At 41.4% G+C, this 14,205-nt stretch overlaps 1 protein-coding gene across 15 annotated transcripts in view; it reads left to right on the top strand.

Annotated features, from left to right (window-relative positions):
* AKAP13 (A-kinase anchoring protein 13) overlaps window positions 1-14,205 on the top strand; it is a 364,057-nt gene that overhangs the window by 312,723 nt on the left and 37,129 nt on the right. For all 15 annotated transcript variants that reach the window (XM_033189117.1, XM_033189119.1, XM_033189118.1 and 12 more), the window contains one exon: window positions 12,745-12,812. In XM_033189117.1, the coding sequence (XP_033045008.1) occupies window positions 12,745-12,812 (68 nt within the window). The remainder of the gene's footprint in view (window positions 1-12,744; window positions 12,813-14,205) is intronic.

Genomic DNA, 14,205 nt, shown 5'->3' with positions numbered 1-14,205 from the left:
GACGTTAACTCGATATTTCTTCTACCTTAAGAAGTCAACTTAAATAAGAGCTGTAAAATCTTCCTCCTGTGTTCCGAGGGATTGTTTTTTTCATCACTCCTTGCAGTGTGCCAGTTCTTCTTTTGGGGAGCACTGATCTCAGAAAAACGGGAAGAGGCTATGTTTCTTGATTGGCAGTATGAAACTAATATTCAGGGAACTTCATCAGTAAAGCAGACTAGATACCTGCCTTCTGCTATAAAATATAAAATGCTAGATAAAATATATTTTTAAAATATTAATACATAGCTGAACCTGCCAAATAGAAAATCCCTGAGGGAACTCAGAGCAGTAAAGAGCATGACCCCTCATTTGGGGGTCAAGATATATGACCTGAGGGTATGTAGTGGGAGCCGGAACTGAGGCCCCTGTATAAGAAACGCTGTTTTAAGACTAACATCCGTGATGAAGGGCTTTGAAAAATTCTACCTGCCGGCCTTCAGAAGCAGAAAGGAACCTTGCAGTCTCCCCAGGACCCTGAGTGAGAATTGATGAATCTGGAGTCCAAGTTTACACTGTCTGTATGTGCTGGAACTTCAGGCTAAGAAACTTTCACAAGAGGTTTCATGAAATTCCAGTTTAGGAATGACAGATCCTTGAGGGACCCAGCTTGTAGCAGATGTAGAACTGCTCCATTGGGTTAGGTTGACAAAACAGTATACCCAAGACTACCACAAGAGGAAAAAATCCTGTGAAGCTGAGCTCACAATAAAAGATACATAGATGCAACATAAGGAAGTAAACCACCGTGAGGAAGAATTAGGAGATATACAAGCAAGAGATGTTGAAAATCACTAAAAGGGGCCAGGTGTGGTGGCTCACGTCTGTAATCCCAGCACTTTGGGAGGCTGAGGCGGGCAGATCACGAGGTCAGGAGTTCAAGACCAGCCTGACCAATATGGTGAAACCCTGTCTCTACTAAATATACAAAAATTAGCCAGGCATAGTGATGTGCGCCTGTAATCCCAGCTACTCAGGAGGCCGAGGCAGGAGAATCTCTTGAACCCAGGAGGAGGCGGAGGTTGCAGTGAGCTGAGATTGTACCACTGCATACCACTCTGGGCGACAGAGCGAGACTCTGTCTCAAAAAAAAAAAAAAAAAAAACACAAACAAAAAAACCGATAATTACTAAAAGGATGAAACAAATGGAATCTATAATGGAAAAAAAAGATGTAACAACTAATGGGTAGATTTAAAAACAGCTGAGTAAAACTTCAAGCATGCAAATAGTCACTGAAAGGTGTTCATGGATTTTTTTCAAATATTTCAGCATATTGTCCTGATTTATAATTGTTTATAAAGGAAGAAAATGGCTTCTACTCTGTTGTCTGCATTAGTAAGGGGAGAGCTTCAGTCTAGAAAATCTTAATGACTTCACACTGGATTTATTTTTTACATTTAATTATCAATAATTATACCCTTAAGTCCTTGAACTTATATGAAGTCAGTCAACAAAGTTCATTTGGCTGAATTCTGCAAGCTACTGTGTTTGATATGTGATTCATTCAAAAGCAGTTTGTCAACAAATATTTATTGAATATCAGTATAAGCCAGGCACCCACAGTGGCTTAAAAAAAAAAGGAATTCTAAAGTATGATCCTTGGTACTTATTTATTGTAACATTGTTTATATTCTGGAAAAATTGAAAGCAATTTAAATATTCATCAATAAAATATAGTATATTTTGTGTAGCATATAGATGGATAGGCTGATACTAAATAGAGAATATAGGGGCCAGGCGTGGTGCCTCACGCCTGTAATCCCAGCACTTTGGGAAGCCGAGGCAGGCAGATCACTTGAGGTCAGGAGTTGGAAACCAGCTGGCCAACATGTTGAAACCCCATCTCTACTGAAAATACAAAAATTAGCCGGGCATGGTGGTGGTGCCTGTAGTCCCAGCTACTCGGGAGGCTGAGGCAGGAGAATTGCTTGAACTTGGGAGGCAGAGGTTGCAGTGAGCCAAGATCTAGCCACTACACTCCAGCTGGGAGACAGAGCAAGACTCCGTCTCAAAAAATAAATAAAAAGAGAGAACATAGGACAGATCAGAGGTTGCCAAACTTTTTCTGCAAAGGAACCAACGGTATGTTAGGCTTTGCAGCCCATCAGGTCTTTGTCATGACTACTGGACTCTGTCCTTGGAGCACAAAAGCAACCATAGACAATGGATGTGACTGTGTTCCAATAAAAAATTTATTTACAGGCCTGGCACGGTGGCTCATGCCTGTAATCCCAGCACTTTGGGAGGCCTAGGTGGTTAGATCACTTGAGGTCAGGAGTTTGAGACCAGCCTGGCCAACATGGTGAAAACCCATCTCTACTAAAAATACAAAAATTAGCCAGGCATGGTGGTGCACGCCTGTAATCCCAGCTACTTGGGAAGCTGAGTTGGGAGAATCACTCGAACCCAGGAGGCAGAGGTTGCAGTGAGCCAAGATTGAGCCGCTGCACTCCAGCCTGGGCAACAGAGCAAGACCTTGTCTCAAAAAAAAAATTTACAAAAATAGGCAATGGGCCTAATTCAGCCCAAGGACCATAGTATGCCAAGCCCTGGGAGATATCTGCAGGTACAGACAGAGCTCTCCAAGACATTTTGATGAGTTGAAAAGTCAGTAAATACAACAGTATATACAGCATGATCCCAGTTTATGGAAAACAGTAGTTTATATAAATTTACAAAAATAGGCCGGGTACGGTGGCTCACACCTATAATCCCTGCACTTTGGGAGGCCAAGGCAGGTGGAACACCTGAGGGTCAGGAGTTTGAGACCAGGCTGGGAAACATGGTGAAACCCCATCACTACTAAAAAACAAAAAATCAGCCGGGCATTGTGGTGCACGTCTGTAATCCCAGCTACTTAGGAGGCTGAGGCAGGAGAATCGCTTGAACCCGGGAGGCAGAGGTTGCAGTGAGCCGAGATCGCATCACTGCACTCCAGCCTGGGCAACAAAAGTGAAACTCTATCTATTAAAAAAAAAAGAAAATGTACAAAAATATCTCAAAGGCTATACACCAAACTGTTAACAATCTGAAAAAAAAGAGAAATAAGGAGAAAAGGAGTTGAAGAGGATTCTTTTTTTTTTTTTTTTTTTTTGAGGCGGAGTCTCGCTCTGTTGCCCGGACTGGAGTGCAGTGGCCGGATCTCAGCTCACTGCAAGCTCCGTCTCCCAGGTTTACGCCATTCTCCTGCCTCAGCCTCCCGAGTAGCTGGGACTACAGGCGCCCACCACCTCGCCCGGCTAGTTTTTTGTATTTTTTAGTAGAGACGGGGTTTCACCGTGTTAGCCAGGATGGTCTCGATCTCCTGACCTCGTGATCCGCCCATCTCGGCCTCCCAAAGTGCTGGGATTACAGGCTTGAGCCACCGCGCCCGGCCGAAGAGGATTCTTTATTTTATTCTTTTATATTGTTTGAATTTTTTTTTTTTTTTTTTTTTTTTTTTTTTGAGACGGAGTCTCGCTCTGTCGCCCAGGCTGGCGTGCGGTGGCCGGATCTCGGCTCACTGCAAGCTCCGCCTCCCAGGTTTACGCCATTCTACTGCCTCAGCCTCCCAAGTAGCTGGGACTACAGGCGCTCGCCATCTCGCCCGGCTAGTTTTTTTGTATTTTTTAGTAGAGACAGGGTTTCACCGTGTTAGCCAGGATGGTCTCGATCTCCTGACCTCGTGATCCACCCATCTCGGCCTCCCAAAGTGCTGGGATTACAGGCTTGAGCCACCGCGCCCGGCCTATTGTTTGAATTTTTAAAGAATGTACTTACATATTATTTGTATGTCTAAAAATAAAATGTAGATATTGGACCACTGATAGTTTCAAAGGTTTTTCTAGTTATTTATCAGCTGATCTCTGACGGAAGCACAAAATAGGTTGGTGTTTGATTCGAGAATTTAATGGACAAAGCAGAATTACTACCAGAACAGAGTAAGCTTATAAGCCTTAAGGAGAGTTGTTCTACCACTGTTATTGATAGCACCTGCTTGAATCAGAAATAGGATAGTTGATCTACCAACTCTCAGTTCTGGATTGTGATGTGAAACATCAGGAGACTTAAGGTTGAAAGTTATAGACAATCTTCTTGAAGACCCGAAGAATCTTGTGCTATAGAGGACAATAGATTTAAGAATTGTTGGTTTATGGTTATAATGAGTGGCTGTACCTTTCCATGACTAGCTCCAGATAATTTTGCAATTTTAAGTTCAGGTTAAAATAAGTTGTCTAATATATGCCAGTGTATATTTAGCTTTGTATTGCCATTGACTTGTGTATATACATTATTTCTAGATTACAAATAGTTGAAATTTGCCCTCTTTGGCTGTATTAAGTCTTGGTCTACATTAGACTATCACTCAGAATTAAACCTGTAACTGGCATATAATACATTTATCAGATAGCAAAAATATTCAGTTAATGTAGGAGAATGCACAGGCATCCTAAGCCCATTTTTGCTTTCTTGATACATCTTCTTGTTAAACATAATAGAAATTATCTTTTACTGGACTCCCTGGATGATGAAGCACACATAGCTAGGACACCACAAATTATTGGACTCCTTATGGTATCATTGTCATATGTGCTAGAACCACTTCTGGAGAGCAAGATCTGGGTTACCTCTTGTAGACTTCCATTTCCCAGTGATGCCAGAGCTACCCATGAAGAATCACTTGTGTAGGGTTTGGTATTGATTGGGGAAAACTGTATGAAAGGTTTGAGACTCTGAGATTCTCAGCCACACTTCTGTATAGTGATTAAATAGTTTAATGGATAGGGCAGTAGCTTTCAGGATGTCTTGTGTTTGGAAGTTCCACAGATTTCTGAATTTATATATATATATTTAAAACTACATAAAAACATACATTCTTAAAGGTATAATTCCCAGATTTTAACATCAATATATTAGCTTTAGCTATATTAGCCTACCTACTCATTTGTATTTTTCCTTCCATCTCTAATTAATTGAAGATTATACTGTGATTGCAAGGCAAGCCATTAAAAAAAAGCTGCTAATTTTGGTTATTTATCTACATGAAGAACATTAAGATGTTCTCTGTATCATGTACTCGAAATTAAATATACAAATAAATTAGAGGTTATGGTAGATAAGTGAATTGCAAATGTCATGTACCTCTGATTTCACATTTTTTAGTTCATCACAGCAACTTCATTGTTCTCATTAACTTGAAAAGTAAATATTAAAATTGCAACTCAGAAAATAAATCTGTACTCTTTTACACATTTGAACACAGTATATTAATATTTTATTTCATATAAGACTTTTTAGAGAGTTTTTGTAGTGTTTTGGAAAACCAGTGAAATAGTGGGTTGGCTACCGGTTCTGTGCTGATAAACACTTATAAGTGGAATGGGACTTTTTTGGTTGAACCTATAAATTTTCATATGAAGTCACCCAAGGAATTTGCTTTTTCTGGAAGCACATTATTTCATGAAGTCCAGTGTGTTATCACTAGACTAAAGTCTTGTCTGTTTGGGAAGTCTGTCAGTGGGGATAGGGGTCATAATAACCTTTGCTAGTTCTTTGATTTTTGGTAATAGCTTGATCTAATCGAACATCAGAGATTATCTTAGTTCTGCCTGCTCAGCAAAAACCAGGAAAAAGATGTAACATATTTGAGGGATGTTTTTTGTTTTTTGTTTGTTTGAGATGGAGTCTGTCTCTGTCACCTAGGCTGGAGTGCAGTGGCGCATCTCTGTCACCTAGGCTGGAATGCAGTGGCGCAGTCTCAGCTCACTGCAACCTCCTCCTCCCAGGTTCAAGCCATTCTTCTGCCTCGGTCTCCCGAGTAGCTGGGACCACAGGAACATGCCACCACACCTGGCTATTTTTTTTGTATTTTTATTAGAGATGGGGTTTCACCATATTGGCCAGACTGGTCTTGCACTCCTGACCTCAGGTGATCCACCCCCCTCAAACTGTCAAAGTTTGGTGAGGTGTGAGCCACTGCGCCTGGCTATGTTTGAGGTTTAAACTGAAAAGAATCAGACAGCAAAAAGGAATAGTTTAAGTTGGGCTTGATTGTTACTCTAATAATATACACCTAAGTTTCAAAAATACATTCTTTAATTTGCATACCACCTTACTCCAGAAGTACTGCTGAAATAGTCTCAACATCTAGTGATAGCATTAAGGTTTGTGTAAGACAGTCTGCAGCCTGCCTCTTATAAAAAGAAGGGGGTAGGCCGGGCGTGATGGCTCACGCCTGTAATCCCAGCACTTTGAGAGGCCAAGGTGGGCAGATCACGAGATCAGGCGTTCGAGACAGCCTGGCAAACATGGTAAAACCCTGTCTCTACTGAAAATACAAAAAATTAGCTGGGTGTGGTGGTGGGCGCTTGTAATCCCAGCTACTCAGGAGGTTGAGGCAGGAGAAGTGCTCGAACCCAGGAGGCAGAGGTTACAGTGAGCGAAAGATCGCGCCATTGCACTTCACGTCAGCCTGGGCAGCAGAGTGAGACTCTGACTCAAAAAAAAAAAAGGAGCAAAAAGGATTGAAAGCACCAAAATAGTATATAATCATCTTCTCAAATGAACCGAAGTAATGGGCTGATTATCTTCAGCTTCCTGAAGAACCTGAATATTTGTATGTATGAAGTTCCATGTGTTATCTTGGCAGGAAGTAGAAAATATGAGTAATTTGGGGACCCAGAATCTTTTGTCACTTCCCTCCATTGCCTCTCATATCCAAGATCTTCCCAGGAGTTGTAGGAAATGTAGCGTCCATGCAGTTAGTCATTTACCTCCTAGGAAACCTTTGTGCTCTTGGGAGACAGTGGCTTCCCATTGTGGTTAAGCGTAACCATGTTTGGCTGATGCCTGGATAGAGCTTCATACCCTCAGCACTGCCTAGTCACCTTTAACTTGTGATTAGAAAGATCAGCCATATAATCCGTCATGATGATATATTATGATGATTTATACAAGAAACTGGGACTTTTTTTTATCTCAGCCAAAACTACTCTTGTTTTAGGATTAGGTGACTTTCACAGAGTTAATAGAGGAATGTCTTTTCAACTCTTATTTCTTTGTTACGTAAAGCTGTCCTTGAGTAATCAGCTGTTCTTTCCAGCTGCCACAAATAATTTGTTCTTTGAAAATCTTAGTGACTTAGTGGAGTCCTTCAGAATAAGGAATTTGTTATGTTCGGGTTTTGGGGTCTTGCCAGTGGTTCTGTTTTGCTTGCTTTAAACAGATGTAAAATGATACTGAGATTATTGCTGATTTATTTTCTATTGTGCTAGCAGCATTTCAGTACTTTTGTGGTAGGTTGTTTCTTTTACGTAAAAATAAACAAGTAAACCAGCTGCAATCTAAGTAGGAAACACAAGAATTTAGAATGTGTGTGATGGTTAGATTTTGCTTCTGATTTTGTCAGGAAAAGTTGCTCTCTGGACAGACAGTTTTCTGGCATTTATATAGTTCATTGCTTATGTGAGAGAGTAAAATACATATTGATTAAAGGAAGGAAATTTATTACTTAGGGGAAAGGATGGTAAAAAAAAAAAAAAAAAAAAAGACCCTAAGCAATAAAGGCAATTCTTTTTTAAGCAGAACACTTTCATTTTGTTTCATTTTTGTTTACCAGTGTTCTTACGAAAACTGCTGTTGGGGCTACTTCAGCTGAGATGATTTGGCTCTTTTTTGTGGCTTTCCTCTTGTTCTGTACATCAGCACTGTGGTTATTACACCAGCTACAAGAACATCTCACATGCCTTTGGCATATAAGCACTCTTAGTCCAGATAGGGTGATGTCTCAAATCCCCCAAATATTTTATTTATTGGCCAGGTGCAGTGGCTCACACCTGTCATCCCAGCACTTTGGAAGGCTGAGTGAATCACCTGAGGTTAGGAGTTTGAGACCAACCTGGCCAACATGGCGAAATACCATCTCTACTAAAAATACAAAAAATTAGTTAGGCGTAGTGGCACGGACCGGTAATCCCAGCTACTCAAGAGGCTGAGACAGCAGAATCACTTGAGCCCAGGAGACAGAGGCTGCAGTGAGCCAAATCATACCACTGCACTCCAGCTTGGGTGACAAAGCAAGACTCCATCTCAAAAAAATAAAATATATATATATTTAATAATTTTTTTTTTGAGAGACAGGGTCTCACTCTGTTGCCCAGGCTGGAGTGGAGCAGAGTGATCATGGCTCACTGCAGCCTTGACGTCCCAGGCTCTAGTGATCCTCCTGCCTCAGCCTAATAAGTAGCTGGTGCTGTAGGCATGCATCACCATACCTGGTTAATTTTTGTGTTTTTTGTAGAGGTGGGGTTTTGGCGTGTTGCCCTTGTTAAAGATTTTAAACAAGAAGTTGCAGAAAGAATTTTGTAGAATGCATTTCTAAATTTGCTCATATATAACTTTTTTGTTTTATTTTCATTTTCTTGATTAGAGTTGAAATGATAGGAGAAAGTTGTACATTTCTGTCCTTAAAGGTAAGTCTTCAACTCGTGTCCTGGAGAAGGATCAGGTCATTTTTCCCAGTTAGATTTTGCTGCTCACATCTGTAGGCAGAACAGTCAGAAGTCTTCAGCCTATTCCCAAATGATGGTCAGTGGACTAAAGTACTAGAAGACCTCTTTTGTCAGAGCCCTGGCTACATATGACTTAGCTCACAAAGGTGACTCGTTTCTATGTAGGCAGTCCTTTGATATTCTGTCATTTCATTTCAGTTTGCATAGCCACTCCTCTTATCATTGTATAAAGTTGATTTTCTTAAGTTAGCCTCGCTAATGATTTGTTTTATTTTTCTTCCCAAAGATAAAAAACACATAGTATATAACCATTCTCCAAAGATCTTTGGTGGTTGGTGGCATGGGCTAAAAAAAAGATACAGCAATAGATAGATGATAGTTTCTAGTCATGTGGATTTAACTTCATTTTCTTTGGTTTGATGCCTCCTTGTAGCAAAGAAAGAAGTTGAAAGCTGGGCTGTTTGTTTTAAGTTCAGAGGAATCCAATTAGGGGTTAGCTCTGTTCCCATAAACCACTGTGCTGAGACCTTTTTGAAGAATTTTAAAAAATAAAAGCATATTGCCTGCTGCTATTAGGAAATCTATCAAATAAATAAATAAAAGGCCAGATAATTCTTCTCTGATCTTCATAACAGCATGGTATGGTTTGTGGCAGAGAGCTTAAAAATGTATTAGATTTGCCTTCAATTCTTGTGTTCTTGGTAGTTTTCTGTTTTCCCAAACAGAGAGTAAGATTTTAATCTCATGACTTTGGCTGATGTCAGTGGGGCTGAAGTTTCTAAATCACCCACGCACAGCACTAAAACTGTCACTGTTGAGTCCAGGACAACTTGGAAACAAGTTGAGTGTTTTTCAAGTAGGTACTTCAGCATCTTAAGGAGATGTCCCTGCAAACTATCACTAAGACAAGACTCGTGACCATAATATAGAGCCTGTTAAACTTCCAACTGGGTTGTGGGTTTGGGGACATGTTTCAGTTAATTAAAAGTGAATTTATATGAAAAGTTCTTTACTGGAAGCACATTTTAAATGATTTTTTTTTCTGCTTTTATGATTCATCTCAGACACTCAGACACTAGCCTGAGAGTTTGAATATTGCTGAAGCCTTTTTAAAAGTGATAGTGCCACTCCCTTAAAAATCATCATTGTTGGCCGGGCGCGGTGGCTCAAGCCTGTAATCCCAGCACTTTGGGAGGCCGAGACGGGCGGATCACGAGGTCAGGAGATCGAGACCATCCTGGCTAATACGGTGAAACCCTGTCTCTACTTAAAAATACAAAAAACTAGCCGGGCGAGGTGGCGGGCGCCTGTAGTCCCAGCTACTCGGGAGGCTGAGGCAGGAGAATGGCATAAACCCGGGAGGCGGAGCTTGCAGTGAGCTGAGATCCAGCCACTGCACTCCAGCCTGGGTGGCAGAGCAAGACTCCGTCTCCAAAAAAAAAAAAAAAAAAAAAAAATCATCATTGTTTAAATCTCTGTAGGGTGTTGGAACTGGTTGGGAAGAAAGGAACAGAAAGAACAGAACTTGGAAACAAATTTTGCCCATAGTGTTCTTGGTCACTTTTGCAGATCAGAGTTAGTAGCTGGTTCTCTAGCAAATCTACCACCTCCTGTGTTGCCTTTAGGTGCCTAAAATATTCTAGATGTTCAATAAAACGAAAGAAAAAAATGTGCTTTTATAACTGGATTATAAGACAATAAAATCTTATTTTTAAGTTATCACAAGATGTGATAAATGGATTATTCAAAAGAATATGGAAATGCTTATAAGCAAATCCAAGGAACTTTGAAAGACAGACTGTGATGATTTTTTAAAAATTAAAAATTTTTTTAATTTTGAAAAATGTTAATACAAAGTATTATACATAGGTAATTTAACACATATGTGTCCATGATTCAAAATGAACACATAGTAATATTCTGTCATACTGCTTCAGATTGTTTCACTTTTTAAGAAACCATTATGATTAAGTTCGGATTCCCCTTTGTTTCCCTGCCCCATGCATCTTCCTTCCTCCCCAAGGACAAGCACTGTCATGAATTCAGTGCATTTGTAGTCTGTGTTTTATAATTTATTCTCATACATAAACAACATATAATTTGTTTTTGTTTTTAGCTTACATAAATGCTACCATACAATACCTCTCATTTTGCGATTTGCTTTATTCTCTTCAGTATTATGTATTGAGGATTCAGCATGCTGAAAGACATAGATCTACTGATCATTGACTTTGCCTGCTTATAGTCTTTGCATACTTTTTGTGTAGAAGGGAAAGAGAAATGGACTTAAAGATGATGTATTTGAAAGACTTTAGCTGAGCTGCGATTTGTGAAGAGAAAGGGTTTGGGTGGGGTGGGCTTTCAAGTCTGTGCATGAGAAGGAGATGATGGATCAACTAATGGGAGGGGAAGAAACCAGAAAGGAGCATGCCAGCTGCAAGTCCCAGGCATCTCTGTGGCAGAGGAGGGGAGGTGCACCATACACCCTGAGTAAGAATAGTGCTTGTGAGGATGGGCAGAGACACATTTTGGCTTACTAGAAAATAAAGTCGTTTGCCTCGGCCACTTTGTTATGCTTCTTGCTGTGGGTCCAGCAGCCTGAAACTCACTTACCCATCTAATAGAATCACAGCAGAGGGAACCTGGGAGAAAATGTGATTCCTCCTTTTTAATTTTATAGATGAGGAAACGGGGGCCTGTCCAGAAGGGACTTGTACTAGGATCATACTAACTAATAAGCAAAGCCAGGACCTACATCAAATTTAGTTTGACAGTTGTTTGTCCTTTTGTGTTACTAAATTGATGTTTGACATACTGTAATCAAGGCTGTAATAGGGCATTCATCTAATTTTAGTTTAAATAGGCATAGTAGAGCCTACAGAGGGGCATTTGAATAGGATGCATGAGCCAGGCACTATGCTAGAGAGGCTTAATTGAAGATTCAGCAGTGGGTGAATGGTCCCTGCCCCAGAAAGGGTATAGAGAAAAACCCAAGAGAATCTCAGTACACTGTGCCGGTGGTATTAAGGAGGAGACCTGTGAACCAAGTAGTTGTTAAAGGAAGTGTTACAAAAGGAATGGAAAAGGCCTTTGAGGTCTGGGATTCTAGCAGTCTCCTTTCTGGTTACCTCCCCTCCCCATCACCACTCCAGTCACCCCCAGATCCATACGTCTGGGCTAAAGAGATGTTGGCCCTTAACTGATAAGTTGGTGTAGACAGGACCTGTGACGCTTCCTGAATCAGTCTGCGAGGCATTGCCTAGTGAAGGGTATCTGTGGTTGATTTCCTGAGTGAGCCCTTCCCATGAGAGTGTCTCCTCTTCGAGTGTCACCACAGACAGATCTTTCGTTTGTTTCTGCTTTACCTCTGGCTTCCTGGAATGGTTCTGTTATGTGATTTTATAGCAGCGCTGAGAGCTGATGGTAAGCCTTCTGAGACACAGAGGCCTGGGTTTTTACATCAGTGGCCCTTGTAGGCCAAGGGAGTGAAAAGTAAAGGAATTAAGATACAATGCTGTCCTTGCCAAATTGTGGTCTCTGCTTTATCTTTCAAGAAGTCTCCATTTTCTCTTAAGTCACAGTTCCCAGAGGTGTATGTAGGGTTCTGATGACCTTTCGTGTGTGGTTCCTGTCTCAGAGAATGGGTTGCAAAAAGCCCAGCGTAGTTAAACTTTTCAGATTTTATATTCTGTGCTTTATTACAGTCATACAAATTTTGTAACCCCTGTTAGGGGCTTTATTTATGTATTTATTTGTAATTTAGACTTACACATTGATGGCAGACACTTTCACTTTTAGTTTTGGTAGTCTCTCAGCTTCCTGTCTGAAAAGTTCCAGACTTACTAGTTTTTGTTAATTAGAAATCACATCTGTCACTCCCTGAGGGCCAGGAAACTCACCCTTCCCATGAGATCACTTGAGTCGTCGTTCCTCTCATTAGACTGTAATCTGTCTCCCAGTCTCCAAATAAAGACACGAACACTGGGAAAAAAAAAAAAAAAGAAATCACATCTGCTTATGTTTTTCCTCCTCCAAATAACATCACAGACCTGCTTCCTAGAAGAGGACTGCAATCTGTAATTTCAGTTAGTCACATTCTCACATGTGAGTGACTTCACTTTGAAATTCAGAGGCCACTTGTGGCAGCAGTGGAAACTCAGAATCTGGAATCTGTTTGCTTTGTCCATGTGACCTTGGGTTTGCTTTCTTTTCAGATTGCAGTGCTTTTGTCCACAAAGGCTGCCGAGAAAGTCTAGCCTCCTGTGCAAAGGTCAAAATGAAGGTAAGACTTTCTGGCTAGGCCGGGCGCGGTGGCTCAAGCCTGTAATCCCAGCACTTTGGGAGGCCGAGACGGGCGGATCACGAGGTCAGGAGATCGAGACCATCCTGGCTAACATGGTGAAACCCCGTCTCTACTAAAAAATACAAAAAACTAGCCGGGCGACATGGCGGGCGCCTGTAGTCCCAGCTGCTTGGGAGGCTGAGGCAGGAGAATGGCGTAAACCCAGGAGGCGGAGCTTGCAGTGAGCTGAGACCCGGCCACTGCACTCCAGCCTGGGCGGCAGAGCGAGACTCCGTCTCAATAAAAAAAAAAAAAAAGAAAAAAAAAGAAAGACAACTTACTGAGCCCCACTCCCAGAGTTTCCGATTCTGGAGGAGAGTCCAGGAATTTGCATTTCTAGGAAGTTCCCAGATGATGCTGATAGTCCAAGGACCTCACTTTGAGAAGCACTAAAACTAGCATCAAAATGGCAAAAAATAAGATAGCCCAGATCTTCTTCGGCCCGCGGACATATATTTTGTTTGGCTCATGTAGTACTTTTAAAATGTGAGTTAGTGCAGCTCTTTCAAAATCATGTTTTGTATCAGTTTGGATTCTTAAGTTCTCCTGAAAAAATTGAAAGATTTATAACCCTCGGCCCCCTGATATTTCCCGGTACCCAGCACTCCCCAGGTTTTCCTTTTTTCCATAGTAGTTACCACCTTCTTAGAGTCTGTATTTACCCATCTTTATTTATTATTACATAGATTTCTTATGGTCTGTATGTTCCCCCCACTAGAATATAAGCTCCAAATTCATTAAGCAGGCTGAAGGCAAGAGTCTGCTCCATCCGTGGAGCCTGCAGGGTGGGAGGGATAGCTGGAGCTGAGTGGTGCTGCCTCTTTTAGACAGGATATGCCAGTTCCAGGCCGCCACTGCCTCCCCACACCCCACCCCACCCCACCCCACCCCAGCTTGCTTCTGTCATTTGTTACCTGCCGGCACCATAGTTGTTTGAGTTTGTGATCTCTGGTAAGACTCAATTGTTGTAAATGTACTAGTTTATACAGAATGATCATAATAGAGATATAGCATCTCCCATGTGAGAGAATATAACCTAAAAGGGGGAATTTTATTTTATTTTATATTATTTTAGAGACAGAGTCTCGCTGTGTCACCCAGACTGGAGTGCAATGGTGCAGTCTTGGCTCACTGCAACCTCTGCCTCCCAGGTTCAAGCAATTCTCCTGCCTCAGCCTCCCAAGTAGCTGAGATTACAGGCGCCTGCCACCATGCCCAGCTAATTTTTATATTTTTAGTTGAGACAGAGTTCCACCATGTTGGCTGGGCTGGTCTCGAACTCCTGACCTCAGGTGATCCACCCGCTTTGGCCTCCCAAAGTGCTGGGATTTCA

This window comes from Trachypithecus francoisi, unplaced genomic scaffold, assembly GCF_009764315.1.
Source record: "Trachypithecus francoisi isolate TF-2019V2 unplaced genomic scaffold, Tfra_2.0 Lachesis_group3, whole genome shotgun sequence".
Lineage (NCBI taxonomy): Eukaryota > Metazoa > Chordata > Mammalia > Primates > Cercopithecidae > Trachypithecus > Trachypithecus francoisi.
This window is presented reverse-complemented; position numbering and strand designations above follow the sequence as displayed.